The sequence below is a fragment of the Poecilia mexicana genome, unplaced genomic scaffold (genome assembly GCF_051168715.1).
Source record: "Poecilia mexicana isolate PSO_F unplaced genomic scaffold, ASM5116871v1 scaffold_13, whole genome shotgun sequence".
Classification (NCBI taxonomy): domain Eukaryota; kingdom Metazoa; phylum Chordata; class Actinopteri; order Cyprinodontiformes; family Poeciliidae; genus Poecilia; species Poecilia mexicana.
Window position 1 is genome coordinate 1,066,763 of NW_028263382.1, and position 21,187 is coordinate 1,087,949.

The following is a 21,187-nucleotide window of genomic DNA, read 5'->3' on the forward strand; positions in this document are numbered from 1 at the left end:
GTGAACTGAGTTACAGAAATGCATAAACTTTTCATTAAAATTCTGCTTTACTGAATATGACTGTAGTTGAGGACTGCTAGAGTGATGCTGGCTCAGAGGTAAGCTCTCACAGTGTTAGGAACCTCTTTCATCGAGGCAGGGAAGAGTAAAATGACAGAGGCGAATATAAACAATAAATAACATCTGAGAGGCTGATTTCCACAGCTGGACACACCTCACGCCTTGAAAAAGCCTTCCTGAAAAGGCAAATATGCAGATTTGTCTGCACAAAAACTGTTCATGTACAGAAAGCTGCATTTCATGATGAAATGTTCATTTGAAAAAATTATTCTTATATTTTAAACCAGCTTTAATTTTATTTGAACAGAATAAAACATGATGTATATGTCGAATTATAGTTCATTTCCTCACTCTGAGAATCGGTAAGTGAGATTAATAATGGAATTGGTACTGAAATTCTAATCAATTTCCAGCCCCACTTATATACAAGTAGGCATAAAAATATATATATATGTGCAGATTTTACTTTTAGAACTAAGTGTGTGAAAAAAAAAATTATAAATGAAACATAGTTCCGTATATAAAACAAATAAGCATCTCAAATCAACTGACCATGTACATTGGTGAGCCACAGAGTGTGGCTGCCATCATGTTGCTCTGGAGGTATCGTGCAAAACCAAAGTCGGCTGCAGGACAGAAAACCAGAACAGAAGTGATTACCAATGTCATCACAAACAACAACAACTTTTATTATAAAAATCTGGAATGTTTCAGAAAACTTCAAAACAGAGTTAAAAAAAAAAAAACTTCATGCAGAGCTCAGAAAGAGGAAGATGACTCCACCAGAAACATTTTAATGTGTTCATTCCTAGAGTTCAGTCTTAGAGTAAATTTTAGTTCACAGCCTTTGTAATTTCAAGTATGAATAAAAAAGAAACATCGCTTTCTTCTTCTGTTACCAATTTTGATGCGGATGCCACTAATGTTGGACTTCTTGCGGCCCAGGTATGACAGCAGGATGTTCTGGGGTTTCAGGTCACGGTGGATGACTCCTTTGCTGTGAAGTATGCGCATGGCAGCAGCAATCTGCTGGAGGAAGACCCTCAGTGTGTCCTCTCTCAGAGTCCCTTTAGCTTCACAAAGAAAACAGAAAAATTAATTGTTACTCAAAAGTAGGTCCAAAATGTAACTGTTAGTTGAAGCGGATGCATTAACAAATAAAATGCTTCAAATCAGAGTACTAATTTGATTTAATTTTAGGATGTTGAATCAGCCATTCATTGTTAGTAAAGCACAAAACTGATTTCTGGAGTGGTTGAGAATTTTCATGCTTTTTTTATTGTAATGCTTAGAAATGAGAGGAAAGGATTACCAAAGAGTATATACAGATAACCTTACACCAGGGGTCACCAACCTTTTTGAGACTGGGAGCTACTTCATGAGTACAGAGTAACACAAAGGGCTACTTGTTTGATACAGACATACATTTTGTTGGCTCACTCTTTATAACAATAATATGTATATATGATTACATGTGGTCTGATCATATTAATGTTAGGGGTATTCACAATAGTTATCAGTAATAATTTACCATGGCAGCTATGGTTAATTACTATTATGTGACCAGAAGTTCTTAGTTCAGAGTTTTAAGTTTGATTCCCTTTTGGAGCTTTTCTGTGTGATTCTAAATTGCCCACAAGTGACTGACAGTATGGATTGTTGCAGAAGCACCTGCAGCTGGACGGCTATACGCACTGCGAGTACCTTGAGATTTTTCTTTAAATAAAAAAAAAGAATAGTTATTGTATGCTCTATTATCTAACCCTCTTTACTATTAAAAAAATTGTGGAGAAAAAAGGATATTTTGTGTCAAAACATCTTGTACGTAACACACATCAGTGTGAGTCTGGAGGGGTGGGCAGGCAAAGGCTAAATCTTACTGGTCAGTTTACTTTTGTTAATTTGGCGACTTGGCGCTTTTTCTGTGAGCTAAAAATGAATGAGCTCCTCCTGTTGTTCTAAGATCCTGTCTGAGCTTTTTACCGTGCGCAGTTCTGAGGGGGTCGCTGGTTTATTAGCCTTTTTGTGGTTTCGCAAACTGAAAAGCTGACAGGTCACCCGTTGACTAATACCAGCAGATGCCGAAAAAAAAAAAAGTTAGACATATCAAAGAGTAGCACAAAACTATCACTGCACCTGACCTGCAAGAGCACAACCACCTCTCCAATGCAAAACTAGCACAAACCTAAACCACAAAAGCAGCTGACTTTTTTATTATTATTTTTTTTTTACAAACGATACTAAATAATAAAGACATGAAAGCGAAGCCTACCTGTGTGATATTGATTCCCAGGTTCAGGTGGTGTCAGACGTCCAGAGGAGGAGAAGATGATGCAACATTGTTTGCTTAATTTCTACTCTTTTGGGGAACATTTCAACTAGATTAAATTGTTTAACCCGCAGTCTGAGACGCTCAGTAGGAGCAGCAAATGTCTGCTATCCGTGCACACGGTAAAAAGCTCAGCTGCGATCCAAACGGGCTCAAACGCCACTCATTAAAAGCGCCAAGCCACCAAATAAATAAAAGTAAACTGACTAGTAACATTTAGGCTTTGACGTGCCCACCGCCACAGACTCGCTACGTACAAGATGTTTTGAAAACAAAAGAGGTTTTTATCCTCCACAATTTTGCTAATAGTAAAGAGGGTTAGATATTAAAAAATCCATAAAGTGGGTACAAAACATTTAATTGAATATTTTTTTTGGCAGTGCTCCCTAATAACAATGGCTAGTTTTAGAACTTGCTCCGTGGGCGACTGACAAGGTCTCCTCGGGCAGCTGGGTGCCCGCACCGTGTTGGTGACCCCTGCTTTACACCACAGTTAATTAAGAAATTCCAGAAAGAGGGAGTTTCCATGCTTTGCTTGATTTTCAACAACCTTGCCTCCAGTTTAAAAGTCAGAACTATAAGGATTCAGATGCTACACAAAAAACAATAAAATATCCTATTTAAAAATTTTTGGATGAGTAAAAGTTGCTGTTTGTGGTAGCAACTAAGTAAACCAATGATTCATGAATGGGACATAATTTTAGGCTGATAGTAGAAATACATGGTTATTTTATACAGTAAATCAAGATAAAAAGCTTGGAAACTGCAGATCTCAGGAGGAGCTGCATCTCGAAGGTGGGGCTAGGTCCACCCAGGTGTTTTGCACAACTGAATGGCTGCCATGGAGATTAAAGGATTTCTCAAAATATGTGTGAAAGAATCAAAACAACACTCTAGGCATATTTTTGATGAGGGAACAGCACAATTTGACATAAAGCTCAAAAAAGTAGATTTTACATAATACTGCCCCTTTAAATTTCTGAGGTTGAGAGCATCAAGTACAAATACGTTCTTTACACCGCCTCAATTATACACAAGCCATCTCACATAAACATCCCCCCACGCCCACCACACACACCTACACTTGAAACAGCTACTGCAATCACATGGCTTTTCCTCCAATGCAGAATGATTAACTGTGATCCATGATAATCTGTGTGCATCTCACACAGATTAGCGAGTCTTACCTTGCAGATAGTCAGCAAGATCACCTCCATTGCAGTACTGTGAAGGAAACAGACACATAGTTTCAACATAGATTCAACATATTTCAAACATATTTCATATTTCAGATTCAAAATAGTACAGCTGAAGAGTGCACTATGTCATCATGAGAACATACAGTTAATGTTGGAGGGTGTCTCTGCTTATGTTCAAGTCCTAGCCCTGATAACAGAAGGCTCATCAATTAATGCAGCGGGTGTCTGGAGCCTCATTACTGGTGACAACCGTTTACCCTTATTTAAGAAGAGGAATAGAATAGGCTGATATGTTAAAAGGTGATCTTCTGAGAGAAAAGAGAAATGTTCAGAAGCTGCTTGTTGCTTTTCGCCTTCTTAAGAGACTTATGGGCTAATTATTTCCACCCCTGAAACACAACTCTGGCTATTGGACCTTAGTTATGATTGGATTAATTAATTTTGCACTACAATACAATGATACATTCAGGGTTTTTTTTGTTTTCAATTCAATCAAGGAATTTTTCACATGTAAACACTGTTGTGAATGAACTGTAAAGGAGAGACAGCAGCAGGAGTCTGGATCAGAGGCAATGTGCAGCAACACAAGATTGGGCCTCCAGCATCAATTTGAGAAATGTCTTAGTCATCTCCAATCTAATGATCCGTTCTAGTGACATGTGGAGGTCGGTGCATAACACTCGTATTTAAAGCTCAGAATGCTTTAAAGGGGCAATATTATGCATCTTCCACGGATATATTTTATAGCACAATCAAGTAGCTATTTTAACTTAATTGTTATAAAAATGCCGTATATATCAAATATGACTAAAAGCAATTTGATTTTGTAATTTAACTTCTTGAAATTGCACCTCTGTCTTTAAAACGACAGAGGTGCAATCCTACTTTCTGAAACTCCGTGAAGTCATCACAACATTGCTCCTCTAATAATCTTTCAACAATGTTGCTACTGCCAATGTTGCTCATATAATGAGCCCAGCAGATGTGCAGTTCCACCAGGTGTTTGCTAATTGCTGATGGCTAGTCTTAAGGAGGTGAGGGAGGAAATCGCGGGGGAGGGCTTCCCTGTGAGGCGGAAGCTCAGAAACTTGGAAATGGCAAATGTGAGGAGGATTTACATCTCGAAGGTGGAGCTACATTCACCTAGGTGTTTTGCATAGCTGGGAATAGCAGAGAATAGCATTATAACATAATGGGAAGCTCAAAAAAGTGGATTTAACATAATACTACCCCTTTAAAAGTTGTTGCTTATTTACAAGGGGCCAATGTGACCCAGGAAGTGGACAGAGAGGAGGACTTACACAAGCTAGCTTGAGGATACATAATTTTGAGTATTTTCAGAGCCTGACTCAAGTTTCTAAACTTACCTCCATGACCAGGAACACAGAGCTGGGAGTTTCCTGGAAGAGAGGAGACGGAATCAATAAGAGGAGCCATTCGTCCTGAAGCAGCTGTCTGCTTCACCACAGCAACAGGAAAACAGTCACTGGGACTGTTTTAAAGTACACGGCATCAACACTTCATTTGTGTTAGCATAAAGACATTTTTATTGATGGCTACTTCTCTCAAATTCTATAGAGTTTGTTACAATACAAATGTCAACCATGGTGAACAATACGGAGTGAAATGAGAGTGTGGTGGTACAAGTCTTCTACATGCCATAATCTGTTTTTACTTAAGTTCTAGTATGTCACATTTCTCTATAAAAACTTTCTGGTTTGACTTCCGGTGTCATGGCGATTAGTATGGCAGCATAGAAAAGAGGACCTGCATCGTTAGATATAAAAGCCCCACCCCCTAATTTAAGGTGTTAACGCGTTAAAAGTTTATTTTTCTCAAGACGAATGAGTGGGGATAAAAATAAGAAGGAATGAGTCCAGTCTCGGAATTCAGAAATGCGACACGAAAGCAAAGCTTGCGGAACACACCTCGTCGAGGAAGGAGAGAAGATGGCGGATGAGGCCTTGCCTGCTACACAATTAGTTCACTGAGAAAGGTGGTGGGTAGGGTTGCCACCTGTCCCATAAAATATGGAATCGTCCCGTATTTAGCTGTTAAATGTCCGGTAGACACACCTATCACACACATAAACACTAAGTGTAACAATAATGACCAAAACAAAATGCAGGAAATATTAAGGTCAGCTAAAAAGTCATGGCGGGAGCTACACAGGACCCCAGAACTCTAGGGACTGACACTACGCAGCCGCGGTGAGGTGCTATCAACCCGCGTCTTTTTACAATGTCCTCGACCCGATTCTTCACCGTACTTAAAAGTAAAACCTCTCAAAGATACAGACGTGCGAGGGAAGACGCAAATCCTAGGCTGAATAATGTTAGTGAGGATGAACACAGGCAATTAAAAAAAATGTGTCCATTGTGGTTCTGATGGACACATCTGATGGGTTTTAGGTTGAGACCTGTCAGAACCTAAAACACTTGACACCAGCGTCTCTTCATCCTTCAAACATCTCCCGAGGCTGATATGGTACAGAACATTTTGCTATGAGTAAAATAATTGTGTTTTTACTGGTTTGATTATTTGCTTATTTAATGTATAATAATATCAGCCAAAATAATACAAATGGTCATTTAAAGAACAAGGCATACAAATAGATTAACAGTAAATACATAAATATTTCCTACTTTAAAAGGTTTGTTAGGGCTTTCTGTAGGTTTTATTTTGAAATGTTGATATATTTTATGAATTCATTGTTCAGTGGTCATTTAATGTATTATTAATGCACCAGACCCAGACCTGCAACCTTGGGCAGTTCTAGATGAGGGCCAACGGGGTACCAAAGAAGTTATACTAAATACATGTCTTATGTTAATACTCAGTGGTGGATCACTTTTTTTTAACCTTCACAATTTTACTTTAACAATGAATTAAAAATTATAGTGCTGCACTTTTAGCTGCTGTATATGATTACACTTTCCATCTGCCAGGGATCTGCAACCTAGATCTCTGGAGACAAAAGTGGCTCTTTGGCTCATTTATTATATCAAATGATGAAATATTGCTCCGTTTCCCCCCCACCCCCATTCTTTTTCAAGTTTCGTCATGGAAAATCACCAACTATCCTGGCCCCATGTGGTAAATTTGATCTAGAACCAGCCTCCAAACCTAACTCCTTATTTCTGTAAGTATTTTAGTAATATTCTTTACAGTACTAGAATGTTCATATAACTTTTATACTTTTGGCTGTCTGAGGACACATTTTGAATATTAAATCAGGTGTTATGATCAGTTGATTAGTTACTCAGTACTTGAGTAGTTTACCAAATACACTTGCTTAAAAATGTGTTTTTAAGGTATGCTACTCTGATTGGAGTACAATTTTGGGGTACTCTAACCAACTATGCATGAATGATTGCTCTACTGATCACTTTTTAAAAACAAAAAACACCACCATAAAATAATGTCTATCACTGCAGTGGAAGTCCCACCCCACGAGAGTAGGGTGACGTGCCGTGGGGAGCATCCCTTATTTTAATTTCTGAAAAGTGGCAACCCTAGTGGTGGGTGAAGTAATGGCGGAGGACATGCGGGACCTCAAATCAAAAATGAAGAATGAATTAGCAGCGCCAGTGAGAATGAGCTTAAAGGAGGAAATTAAAGTCATATTGAGCGAGCTGATAAACGAAATAAATCAACAGGTTAGCGCTGCTATCAAAAAGACGAAGGAGATGGGCAAGCGCCTTGGAGAAATGGAGAAGAGCATGGCAGAGAAAGAGAGATGGGACATTGGAGTGAGAGATGTTACTGTCCAGCTGCTAAATGACCAGAAATTACTATGGGAGAAGATCACGGATTTGGAAGGACGCTAATGCTGGAATAATTTGCGGGTATATGGCATCCCTGAAAATGCGGAAGGTACCTCAATGCAGAGGTACGTGGAAAACATGCTTAAAACTGAATTTGGTGACAGTTTGGACTGAGGCAGTAGAAGAATCTGGGGATAGAGAACCCACAGAGCGCTGGGTGCACATCCTCCAGCAGGTGTTCCACCTCGGTCCACAGTGATACGCTTCCTGAAATATAATGTTAAAGAGCAAATCCTCCACGCGGCGTGGAAGAAGCCTCTATATTATATATATATATATATATATATATATATATATATATATATATATATACACACACACACACACACACACACACACACAAGAAAAACGCATATTCTTCAACCATGACTATGCTGTAAACATACAACTGAAGAGGAGAGAGAGTATGCTCCGGTTAAGAAAGTGCTCAAAGAGAACGCTATCCGGTTCCAAACCCCGCTGGCCAAAATGCGTGTGCACTTTGACTCTGGCATGGTCATCTACAACAACACGGAGGAGGCTGCCGGACCTGAGAAGATGTGGATTAACGGTGGGACCGGTGTCTGCAAACAGATCCAAAGCCATCACAGCGGAGACAATCAACAATGTTCTGGCAACGGATATAGTGGGATCACGACGCGCTGGGAGCGCACCTGGCCTGCGAAAGAGCGCACGGGTAAAGCGCCAGGCAGAGAGGACGTCGCTATGGATGAATAATCTTTCTCACTTCCACCGAAGAAACATTTGAGCACCTCACAGAGAGAACTTCTCTGTGAGACAGCTGATTGGTACCATTCAATATCGGATTTGATTTTATTGCAGAACATAAAGATATAGAAGGCAGATATGTGTTGTTAAAGGGGAAGCTGGAACAGGAAGAGGTCACTCTATATAATATCTATCATAGACATGAATACGTAGACGCCTCATGGGGCAGGTCAGCCCGTTGCTGCGATGCGTCACAGCGTCCACCATATTAAATGTGGCTTCTCTGCCAGTAAGCCAATACAAGTAAATGGACTGAACTTCAGAAAGTGCCGTTCTACAAAGTATTTTCACTCTTGAATGTAGAAATGGGGTCCAACCGACCCCACACACGTAAAACTTGTATCATTTGCCATAGTCCTCTACGTTTGCCTCAGTCCTCGCACGCACAAGGGTTAAGTTAATACCCGTCATTGACACATTTTCTCACACACACTAATATATTTGGTAATCAAAGAAATGACTAAAGACAGAGTTTCTAACTTTAGATGTGATTATTTAATGGCTTGGGGGCATTTCTGAATAAAGAGCACAATGTTTTTGTTTGATAGAAATTATTTTGATAATTTTTATATTGACATTGATGAACAGACACACTTTTACAGTGTTTTATTAAAGAACATATTTACATAATTCCATAATTTAAAGTACATTTAATGTTTCAAGACAATAAACAAATAATTTTCTTGTATTTATTTTTTTATACATTATTGAGAAATGACTTTTGATTTATAAATCAGTCAATGTCAAACATTAAACTACATATTTTTCTTAAGTTTTTCCAGAGAACAAATATTACAGTATGTCAACTCTGCTATTGACAGCAAAGAGTGACAATAATTCTAACAGTAAGTTATTTTTATTTCATTACATAAGCTGTATTAATACACTAATATTTTAGATTGAGATATTTAAAAATACACAAAAAGTGAAAGAATAAAACATTTATTTATTATACTGGGAACACTGGTCACAGGCAGGGCTTCAGTCTGCTGGTCACACTGGGAGAACTCCAATGACTTCTGAGACGTCCAGGTACACAGGATAAAAGAGAAATTATCCAAAAGTGTAATAGAAAATCCATATACGTTTCCTTCACATTCAGAAAAAAAGATATTTTCATCATGTTGGGGTTCTGACTCGTAGCATCTTTATAGCTAAATACCGACATGGTGAAGCTGAGCTGGGAAACAGACTGAAGAACAGCAGCTCCAGCTCTGATCCTGACTGATCTTTCCTCAGAAAATCCCCTGGTCTTTAATGAACTTCCCCTCTAACAGCGGTTTTCCATCAGCTCTCTCTCATTAGAAAACAGTATGAAAACGTTAGCTATTACGCTAACAATCAGCGGTTACTTCGGGCCAATTTAGCTACACAGGAAATATTTCTCGGTTGTTTAGAAGCAAATTTCTGGCTGCAAAGCCAAGTAATTCTGATCTTTCATCCTTACCTGTGAAAGGTAATGCCAATGAATACAGTTTGTTTTGTAAAACGGTTGAAACAAATCCACACAGCACAGGACTTAAGGAGCTCCGATTGCTCTGTTGCCACATAGAATATGGCGTCGTCGTAACGTAGGACTCAGCGCTCCATGAGGCGTCTACGTATTCATGTCTATGATATCTATGCCCCCCCCGGTAGTAGTATAGACTTCTTTAAGGAGGTATTTAGTCTTGTGGCAGCAGAAGCCAGTGGCACATGTGCAGGTGATTTTAATTTACTCCTAAACCCTAAAATGGATACAACTAGCAGAGAACGAGGAAGGACTTGCTTAGAAAAGCAATAAAAAAATAGCTATTTTTGAAGCAATTTTTTGCTTCAAGAAAAAAAAAGAAAAAAAGAAAAAATGGTTGTGTTTATGATCCATAAACATGACCATAAATGTTTATGGAGATGTCTCCATAAATATGAATTTACTTTTTACTCAACTAGGCATAACATACATACTAGAATTGATAATTTTTTTATGTTCAATAAGGACCTTCACAGAGTGAAAGATTGTATAATAGGACAAAGACATCTCCGATCACTCTTGTTTAACTATGAAAATTAATTTAGTTAGAAGCCCTAAAAACATGTTATGGAGGCTTAACACAAGCTTATTAAATAGTATGGCATTCAAAACGAAAATGGCAGAAGAGCTTAAAACTTACTTAGAATTTAATGATAATAGAACAGTTAGCCCTACAATTCTGTGAGATGTGGCTAAAGCATGTATCAGGGGTAAAATAATTGTAAAATGTGCTAATTTAAAGAAGATCAGAGTGAAAAATCTAACAGACTTGCAGGAAAATTTAAAAATATTGGAGCAGCTACATTCGATTAACAAAAGTCCTTCCTTACTGGAACAAATGAGGCCTGTTAAGCAGGAGAGTCACAAAATTTTAAATGAGGAAATAAAAAAAAAACTTAAATATATGAGACAAAGGTATTATGAGGCAGGGCCTAAAGCTTCTAAGGTGCTTTCGTGGAGGCTTAGGAGACAACAGGTGGAAAACACAATCTATAAAGTTCGGAACCCAAAAACTAACAAGATAACTAGTAAACTTGAAGAAATTCAGAGATCATTTGAAGGATATTATGCAGCTCTGTACACACAGCCGGACAAAATGGATAATCAAACAATTCAAAAATTTCTTAACTCCTTGGATCTTCCATCTACAGCAGGGGTATCCAAAGTCGGTCCTCGAGGGCCGGCATCCTGCATGTTTTATTTCTCTCCCTAGTGGTAGTAACAACCTCTTCAGCAAGTCAATGTTCTCCTTAGGCCTTCTAACAAGCCATCATTTGATGCAGGTGTGCTGAACCAGGGAGAGAACTAAAACATGCAGGATGCCAGCCCTCGAGGACCGACTTTGGACACCCCTGATCTATAAGAAAAAACCAAAATGACAAGTTAATGGCAGAAATATCAGCTGAGGAAGTTAACCGAGGGAATCTTAAGACCAACAAATCACAGGGCTGTGACGGGTTCCCTCCTGAGTGGTATAAGACTATGAAGGAATCTATTCTCCCACTATTGAAAGCCTCCTTCAAGTACACCCTGGGAGGGGGCGCTCTTCCGTCATCATGGCGAGAGGTGTTTATATCGGTTATACCAAAGGTTTGGAAGGACAAAATGGATCCTAAAGGGTAGAGACCAATTAGTGTATTAAATATAGACTACAAACTATATGCTGTAATATTAGCTAAGAGATTAAGTACCCTCATGCCTTTCCTGATAGATGAGGACCAGACAGGTTTCATTAGTAATAGACAAACGCATGATAGTATAAGAAGGGCCGTTCATGTTATTGAACATATAATTAAAGAAAAATCAAGCGCAGTCCTTCTCGGTTTAGATGTCGAGAAGGCATATGATACTGTAGGGTGGGAGTTTTTGTTCCAAGTAATGAAGAGATTTGGGTTCTGTGATAGATTTATTCAATGTATAAAAGCTATACATTCCTCACCAAAAGCAAGAATTAAAATTAATGGAAGCCTCTCGAATCAGATAACATTACAACGAGGATGTAGGCAGGGCTACATCCTGCCTACAAGAGTAAATTATGAGTATCATTTGCACACCTATATATTAAACAGAAATTATTAATAATTTTGAATCAAATCATGGACACCAAAAATTAAAATAAAAAAATAGTAAAAGATTCCCACCACTAGAATTCATCACCTATTAGAGAGGCAAACTTAAACAAACAATTAATTTCTTCTAAGATTTGCATCTGGCCAAGTACAAGGTAATAACTGTATTATCACCTTTGAATGAGTCCCAATATAGCAGCATAAAATAGCAGGCTGCTGATACAGCACTGTCATGCTGCAGATTTAGTCAGAAGCCAAGCTTGTGTAAACACAAGATTTACACATTTAGATTGACAGATTTAGTCAGAAGCCAAGCTTGTGTAAACACAAGATTTACACATTTAGATTGACAGATTTAGTCAGAAGCCAAGCTTGTGTTTGCACAAGCTTGGATTTCTGACTAAATCTGCAGCATGACAGTTCCTGAACCATTAAATCCTCAACATTGACCAATTCAATCCTGCGATTTCTCCATCTGCAGATAGTCGGATGAAGCGGGGGTGGGGGAGGTGCTACTGTATGCATCCAAGTGTGCTAAAGGGAGGTTGCATAATGATTTATTGTGCAGCGCAGTTTAAAGAGAACAGAGCTGGGAACAGTGTGTGCAACCTTGTCACTGGATGGGAGAAGGGTAATCGATAAGTCTCAGAACCCACAGAAACACATTCTGTTACATCCAATGGTTCATTAATATAATAATCCTTAATGACTGTTATTCAAAAACAACCTCCCTGATGCACGGAAAACTGCTGTTGGAGAAGACGGAGGCCATTAACTGTCACGATGAGGATAGAAGCTTCCGTTTTCAGCTTGCTGTAAACAAGGCAGGTGGAGGAGGCTGCACACAGGCCAGCCTTTGTTTGTACAGTTAGAGGAAGTAGCAGCTAACCGTTATGAAAGAAACGGCTGCTCAGATCATATTTATGGCCCAGTGTGTTCTGGCAGCACACTGCCTTGGATAAAATGGGAGGGTTTTGACTGCAGATGGCGGGCTGCCAGCCAAGGGCTAGGCTCCAAAACAATCTTTCCAGATCAAAATTCTCCAAAACAACCCTGATATAAATAGCCGTCTCTGTCATCAGACCATGCTCACAGTCATGTAACAGTTTCCTAAGCAGCTAAAAGCAACAAGCTGCTGTGGAGAAATGAAGGCTGCAGAAAAAGCAAGAAAAAAAAACTCAGCACAGACGTAAACAAAAATCATACCGCCAAGAGTCTGAAAACCAGCGTTTGTTTGGTTGTTGGGTCCTTGCGTCACATTCCAACAGCAGCAGCTGACGGTTGTTTAACAGTGTGTGGAATAGGAAAAACAAGAACCAGGAGTGTGTGTGTGTGTGTGTGTGTGTGTGTGTGTGTGTGTGTGTGTGTGTGCGTGCGCGTGCGCGCGCGCGCAAGAGAACATGTCTGTGTGTAACGGCAATTCATAGCAACTAGGCGAGCGATGTCACGCAAACGTAAGCCTGTCCATTCAGGAATGCAGAAGCACACAACGATGACCGAGTCAGAACGAGCAGGAAAACACAACAAGGCAGGGTGAAAGGCCAGGAACAGTTGGAGATAAAGAACAGTAGATGTTTATTATCCCACGGCCCAGGCTGGTGTGTATCATGCGTGTTACTCCTGCTCCTGTGGTGAAGCAACGCATCAACACAAGAGGCACATGTTACAGTGCAGGTGACTGGGAGTGTGTTCACGTGCCTCAGTCAGCAGCAGTGAAAGCGTTTCAGCTCCACCCTCTCAAATGTCTGGAAAGCAAACTGCTAAAGGAATGTAGGCTTTCTAGGAAACTCTAGCTGGCTCCCCATTTCACCAAGCAGATCCAGATATATCCACCCTCAGCCCCCTTTCCTTCTCACTTCCCCTCAATGTAGATGGAATGTCTCAAGAAATTAGGACATGAATATGACAAAGCCAAAGCCACACTGTTGGACTGGGCCTGGAGCCTAAACAGGACCACTCATGGTACAGCTCCAACGTTTGCTACCACAGAATTCAACAGCTGACAAAGAATGCTGACTGTGTCTGCTGGACTGTTTACGCCCAACTGTATCCCATGATTCACATGTGGGGTGAAGCAACACTTTCACACACACAACCCAAACATACAAAGCATAGGCGTTTGTACTCTTCAGTGGTAAGAACATGCAATTGCAGCTAGTCTGAGGAGAAAAATGTCAGCTTTACAGATGGTCAAGATATAATTAGGCAAAACATTATTATATTAATGTAAATTAAAGTCATAAACCAGGCACGTGCAGAGTGGGGGTGCTTGAAAAGTCCAACAAGGATATTCATTTAGAATTAAAAATAACCCTGAATTACCATGATATATATAATGTGTGTCATTAATGAAGAGGAAAAAACTCAACCCAGACTTTAAGTTTAGGGTCTGGTTCGCAGAGTATGTAGTTAAATTTTTCCCCAATTATTCAATAGGAAAAAATAAACTAATCTCAGTTAAGTAAAATGAAATTGTAATCAAAACTTTTGGAATTGTAATGATTTCTTTTTTAAAAACAAAATGTTTTGTTTAAAAAACTTTTTTTTAAATTAAATAACTAATTTTTGTCTTGTGAACTTAAGAAGTTATTTGCCAAACATAAACTTTTATTTGCACACATCAGAAATCTTTTGTTGCGATTTTGGGTCCTGCCCATGACGTCATGTGAGAATCACAAGCAAAACTTTGAGTCAAACAAAAACTTAGAATATCAAGAAAAGACATGCACAAATAAGTTTGTTTTGCAAAAAAAAATTCACTTCATGAGACAAATGTGTGATTTAAATGTTTAAAAAAGTTTTAAGCAAAACTCAGTAGGCTTTTCTCATGGTGACATGCATTAACAATTCAATTTTTGCTTTTGTTTATTTCTTTTTTTCTGCAGTTCCACCTTAAAGTTTGATGCAGCTCTGCTTTCCTGAACGGACCATCTTCATCTCCACTACAGTAAACAGGCAGTTCTTTTTTATAGATTACAGTCACTAAAAGGTTGCATTATGCCCTTGTTTATATTTTTAATAGTGTAATTCTGTAAAGACAAAATATGTAAATCAGAGCTAGACCACCAGCTCTTATTTACACATCTTGCTAAATTGCGGGTTTGAATATGGCAATACTTTCCTATAACAAAATAGACCTGCAGAAAGAAATTACTAATAAAATATCTTACATATGCATAGTTGTATGCAATGTATAGAGATTTACCTTAGCTTTGATTGTATATTTCACAATTTTGTAATTTATCATTGTTTATTAAACTCTGAAAGCTGTGTGGCTTTGTTAATATTCTGTCCTAGAATGCGGTTAGATGTGCCCTTTTTTTTTTTTTTTTGAGCACCTGCCCCTTTAGTGGTCTCTGCACGGCCCTGTCATAAACACTGGATGTAATACAGCAATGACTTTCAAAATGTTTTCACACCCGATAGTCCGAGAGATTACGTGCATTTTAGGACGAAAACTGCAAAATTTATTTCATTTCCAGCTGCTGTGGTTCTCTTTCACATTGCACTGTATCAAACCAACCAAACCCTCTTAAAAGCCTCTTCTCGCCCCCATGGTTGCGCTGAGCGCCACTGAAGACAACACTGAGTGCAACTTCCTTCTTCACAAAATGGAAACAAAAATAGAATGGCATATTTTAGTGGTTGTGGGATTTCTCTTTCGTCTTTGGCAAAAGACCATGAGCCATTTCTCCAGCTAGCGTAGAGATGGGCCACATGGATGAAAATGTGATGATAGTTTTTTGTTTTAAAGATCTGAAATGCTGCCAAATGGATAAGACCTTTCCTGTCTTATCCAGATTCCTCAAGCTGTTGTACTCATTTCCTCCTTACAGTTTGCGTCACTGGTGTTTTTATTTCTAAGCAGTTATGAGGCAAAGTGGCAAAACCTGAAACTGCTGCCATGCAAGTTACCGAAGTTGTTGTTAGGCAACCAAAAAGTGAGCGAGTTGTTGATGGCACCCACCTAGCTTAGTTGGCCATGAGAGTTTGAGCAACTAAAGCCTTTCCTCTGCTTACATCCCCCAGAATACTGTGCAGTTCTGGATCAGAGTTCAGATCAACATTCTATCAGACGCATTTTCTACCGATACTGATCGGTAGAACCCAGCTATTGCTGGGTTTCAGTCACGTGACCCGGATGATGCGCTAAATTCAGATGGAGGTCCGGAAGGGGATTTCTCCGGTTCAAAACAAAGCAAAATTGGTCACAAAGAGTAAGCTAATGCCATAAATGGGCTGGAACAGCCGAGGTATCTCGAAAAAATATGCGTATATTTAGGATATGATCTGTATTATCTCAGCAAAAAAAGGACTTCTCTTATAAACTTGAGATTTTACCCGGCATCAAGGCGATTGGCGTAACTAACTGGAGCTGCAGACCTCATATTAAACCACGAGCCAGAAGAAAGCTTTCAAACGCCTGGAGAATACAATCATTTAGTTTCAAGTTGGGTCAAGCATTTAGGATCAAAAGAAGCATTAAATGGCTGTCGACTTGTTTCTGCCAAGTGAGTAGTGCTATTTTAAGTAATTAGTCTATGATAACGACGCTACCGCTAACAACAATCAAACCCATGTTATTTCTATGAGCTTGGATTTCATAGAAATAACAATGAAGAGCCTTAATTTTAGTTGTTCCATCTTTAAATATGCATGGATGGTCACTGTTGTCATTTAGGTGAAAAATCTCAAAAGTAACAGAAATCTATTACATACATAACAGGTCTGCGATCAGTCAATACTTGCATGTGAAGCTGATCTTATCCACTGATCTTAACCTCAGCAAGGGTCTAAGAATCAATCACCATCCTCTTTTTCTCTGCCATGAGAGAGTCTGACAGACCTGCCCATAAGGTGGCGGCTGCACAGCAGCTGTTAATAGTCACCCCACTGTTGCAAACTCAGTGACTTTCCTGCTATATTTATCAACATTTCAGACAAGGGGGAAAAAAAAACAACAAACAAAACAAAACCTCAGGATCGGTCAAAATCGGAATTGGCAGGCAGGCTTTTATAATATTGGTAACTGGGCAGAAAACTGCAATCCGTGCACCCACACTTGATGTGAAATATTACTTTTATCCTCAGTTTGAATAAAAAGAAAAAAATTGTTTGGATCAGAATAAATACAATAAAAACAGCAAATAGTCAGTCAGACCATTGATTTATAAAGACATTGTTAACCTTTAAAATTCTTTCATGTTTAACAATTTTTAGATCAAGCTGCATCTGAGAAATTCAGATTCAAGTCTATTCAGATAAAATGTCCTCCCTCATTCAGCATAGCAAGCTCTCTTCAGTCTTTTTTACAGTGGCGCATTTATGTGTGTTAATCTGTGTGAGGCAGGTGAGATGTTTAAGCATGCTATGACTGCTTGATAGGAAGTAAACCACTGTGTTAATCCTGTCCTAGTGCTGAAGCCAAAGCTATCACACCAAACCCCAACACAGCCAAGTAGTTCATGGATGGAATATAAACTCTAGATTACAAGCACAAACAATCAGACCTAAAATAATTTTAACTTTTATCAAGCTTCCTGTTAAACACTACAGTAGAGGTGTTAAATATATGATGTTTGAGTTAAAATTCTTAGCAACTATTTTGCAAATCCTGATTTACGTGTTTTTTTTGCAATCTGTAATCCTACATACCAGCAACCCCACATCTCACTTTCAATATATTATGACAGTAGCTGCTTCTGTTGCTGCATAACTAAGCAAGCCCAGAGTGAGCCAAAACGCTCTTAGATCAAACCAAAACATCTCTGCATCACATGACTGAGTCACAACGTTAGAACCAAGGTCCACTAGTGATTTTGATATTTACTTTGCATCATTTATCTTCTTGTTTGAAGAAACATTTTGCTTACATAGATTAAGGTATCATTTTAAGTTTTCAACAGAAAAAAATGATACCTGGATTAAGAAACTGAGCTCAGGTCAAATGGTTAAATAATATTCTAAAATTCCAAAACAGTTTTATGAAGCCAAATTGACATTTGACCTGTATACCCCAACCTCAGCAGAGAAATCCACTACATGACTTCATGTTTATGACTACAAGTAGGACAAAAATACCTTTACCATAGTGTGACTGCATGTTACGGTACAGTTTAAACAGACTGGCTTGTTAAGCTCTAGTTGCCAAACCGAGAAGCACCTCTAGACAAGGTGTAAAAACAAAAAAGTAGAGTGGCCTAAAACAATCCTAATGTTTAAAAGAATAATAACATCTGATCTGTTCCAGTATCTGTCACAAGTCGAGTGCTGTGAGCATACCATGAGAACACCATGTGATCCTGATGAGGCCTTTTCAACCAGGAATACAGCTGGTAGTTCGGAAATGTGCACGATTTATGAATAGTTTAATGCTTTATGCACCAGATGGAATAGAGTTGTCATTTCATTCTATCAAGCACTTCAAATCAAAATTACAAGCATTACCTTTCAAAGCCTACTTACTAACAGGAGCTGGGTTTTAAATGGGCACATTGCAATCTGGCTCTGGATGAAGCTATGACATCAGCAGAGCTGATGTAAATATAGATAGATGGGCTTATAAGCAGAATGCCAGCAGCAGTGGCAATGTAAACACAGGGACAACGCAAATGCTCAAAGGCTTTGAAAGTATTTCCCAGAGGAACACAAACATGTAGGAAAAACAGATTCTGTTTGAACAGAAACATTTTACAGCAGGCCAAAAACCACTTCAAATTTCAGAACATTCTGAAAGACAAGAATTATTACAAGGGATCATTTTCTTGTGATGTTTGGCAACTGACTTCTTGTTTGTCCCCCCTCTGGTAGGTTAACCAGGACTCCATGCAAACTCCACCATTTTCAGTCCAGCTATGAGCTGAATTTAAGAACATAATGCATTAAAACTTCTTTAAAAGGGACTATTCTTTAAATAATTGTGGTGTGCCATGAGTGCAGTTAAGAAATAAAAGCCAAAGTTAATCTATCAGATTATAGAGCAGATTCAGAGAGAGATGCTTTTGATCTTGGAGAAACAACAAGTATAGCATGAATTACTAGAATACATGAAGTATGTGGGCTGTGTTTATCTGGACACATTGGACTCAAATTAAAATAGTCAAAAGATTTCTTAGAGAAACTCTTCCCTCAAAAACACTGCGTAACCTTGTCTCTACTCCCAATACAATCAATGTGATCTGATGTTTTCTTATACTAGTTTGTAGAGTCTGAGTCACCTAGAATTACCAGGTCACATGGAAATCAGTCAGACTCTGATTGTTGCATCTCTAAATAAGACAAAATGACAACTATGAAACAGGAAATCTAAGATCATTACTTATACCAGTCAATTTAAAATGGACACAACATTCAGACATAGCCTCCAAGTCCACACTGCTTTTTTCACTTACCTGAACATCATAAAGAGCCACAATGTTTTCATGTTGCAGTTCCTGAGTAAAAAGAACAGATCATCATGATATATTAATGGCAGCATTAATATGCTGTGGATAATATAAGTTAGTGCAATGAATAGCTCCTCCAAGCCTGAGATGACACTCAGGTTTCAGATCATTCTTTCTGTGAGTGAGAAGCATTGAATCATTCTGCTCACCTTCAGGATTTTGATCTCCTTGCCAAGCAGGATCTGGGACTTTGAGAGGTTCTTCTTATTGATGCTCTTAATGGCCACTTCCCACTCTGTTTTCTTTACAGGACAGAGAAGAATATAGGTTAGAGTAAGTTATCATCATGATGTGTCTGTAACATCTGACACTCTTCATCCATCCCCAAATAACATATTTCTGTCTTCAGTTTCAGTCATCTTGCCTTCTGATCAATGACCAATCACCATTATAAGAATGCCTGTTATTGCTCTACTTCCTTGTTGCTGTTTTTGTCTGATTTTAGGAGTTCTTAAAAACATCATTAGTGAACTTAAAGTGTGGTCTATTTTTGTCCATTTGGACATACAATGTTTTAAACCAGTTCATCACATACAGGTGCTGGTCATAAAATTAGAATATTGTGATAAAGTTCATTATTTTCCATAATGTCATGATAAAAATTAAATTGTCATATATTTTAGATTCATTGCACACCAACTGAAATATTTCAGGTCTTTTATTGTTTTAATTTTGATGATTTTGGCAAACAGCTCATGAAAACCCAAAATCCCTGTCTCAAAAAATTAGAATATTATGAAAAGGTTCTCTGAACGAGCAATAAAAATAATCATCTGAATCAACAAAGTAACTCTAAACACCTGAAAAAGATTCCTGAGGCCTTTAAAAACTCCCAGCCTGGTTCATTACTCAAAACCGCAATCATGGGTCAGACTGCTGACCTGACTGCTGTCCAGAAGGCCATCACTGACATCCTCAAGCAAGAGGGTGAGAAACAGAAATTTCTGAACGAATCGGCTGTTTGCAGAGTGTTATATCAAGGCACCTCAGTGGGAAGTCAGTAGGAAGGAAAAAGTGTGGCAGAAAACGCTACACAACGAGAAGAGGTGACCGGACCCTGAGGAAGATTGTGGAGAAGGGCCGATTCCAGACCTTGGGGGAAGCAGTGGACTGAGTCTGGAGTAGAAACATCCAGAGCCACTGTGCACAGGCGTGTGCAGGAAATGGGCTACAGGTGCCGCATTCCCCAGGTCAAAGGTCAAGCCACTTTTGAACCAGAAACAGCGGCAGAAGCGCCTGACCTGGGCTACAGAGAAGCAGCACTTTGGACCACTGTTGTTCAGTGGTCCAAAGTACTTTTTTCGGATGAAAGCAAACTTTGCATGTCATTCGGAAATCAAAGTGCCAGACTCTGGAGGAAGACTGGGGAGAAGGAAATGCCAAAATGCCAGAAGTCCAGTGTCAAGTACCCACAGTCAGTGATGGTCTGGGTGCCATGTCAGCTGCTGGTGTTGGTCCACTGGGTTTAATCAAGGGCAGGATCAATGCAGCAGCTATCAGAAGATTTTGGAGCACTTCATGCTTCCATCTGCTGAAAAGTTTTATGGAGATGAAAATTTAATTTGGTCTGGAATCGGCCCTTCTCCACAATCTTCCTCAGGGTCCGGTCACCTCTTCTCGTTGTGCAGCGTTTTCTGCCACTCTTTTTCCTTCCTACTGACTTCCCACTGAGGTGCCTTGATATAACACTCTGCAAACAGCCGATTCGTTCAGAAATTTCTTTCTGTTTCTCACCCTCTTGCTTGAGGATGTCAGTGATGGCCTTCTGGACAGCAGTCAGGTCAGCAGTCTGACCCATGATTGCGGTTTTGAGTAATGAACCAGGTTGGGAGTTTTTAAAGGCCTCAGGAATCTTTTTCAGGTGTTTAGAGTTACTTTGTTGATTCAGATGATTATTTTTATTGCTCGTTCAGAGAACCTTTTCATAATATTCTAATTTTTTGAGACAGGGATTTTGGGTTTTCATGAGCTGTTTGCCAA

At 39.0% G+C, this 21,187-nt stretch overlaps 1 protein-coding gene across 1 annotated transcript in view; it reads right to left on the reverse strand.

Annotated features, from left to right (window-relative positions):
* Window positions 1–21,187, reverse strand: part of ulk2 (unc-51 like autophagy activating kinase 2) — a 56,874-nt gene that overhangs the window by 30,730 nt on the left and 4,957 nt on the right. The window contains exons 2-7 of the mRNA XM_088011431.1: window positions 19,357–19,449; window positions 19,154–19,195; window positions 4,956–4,988; window positions 3,577–3,613; window positions 960–1,133; window positions 613–686 (exon numbers count right to left, since the gene is read on the reverse strand). Coding sequence (XP_087867557.1) covers window positions 613–686; window positions 960–1,133; window positions 3,577–3,613; window positions 4,956–4,988; window positions 19,154–19,195; window positions 19,357–19,449 — 453 coding nt within the window. The remainder of the gene's footprint in view (window positions 1–612; window positions 687–959; window positions 1,134–3,576; window positions 3,614–4,955; window positions 4,989–19,153; window positions 19,196–19,356; window positions 19,450–21,187) is intronic.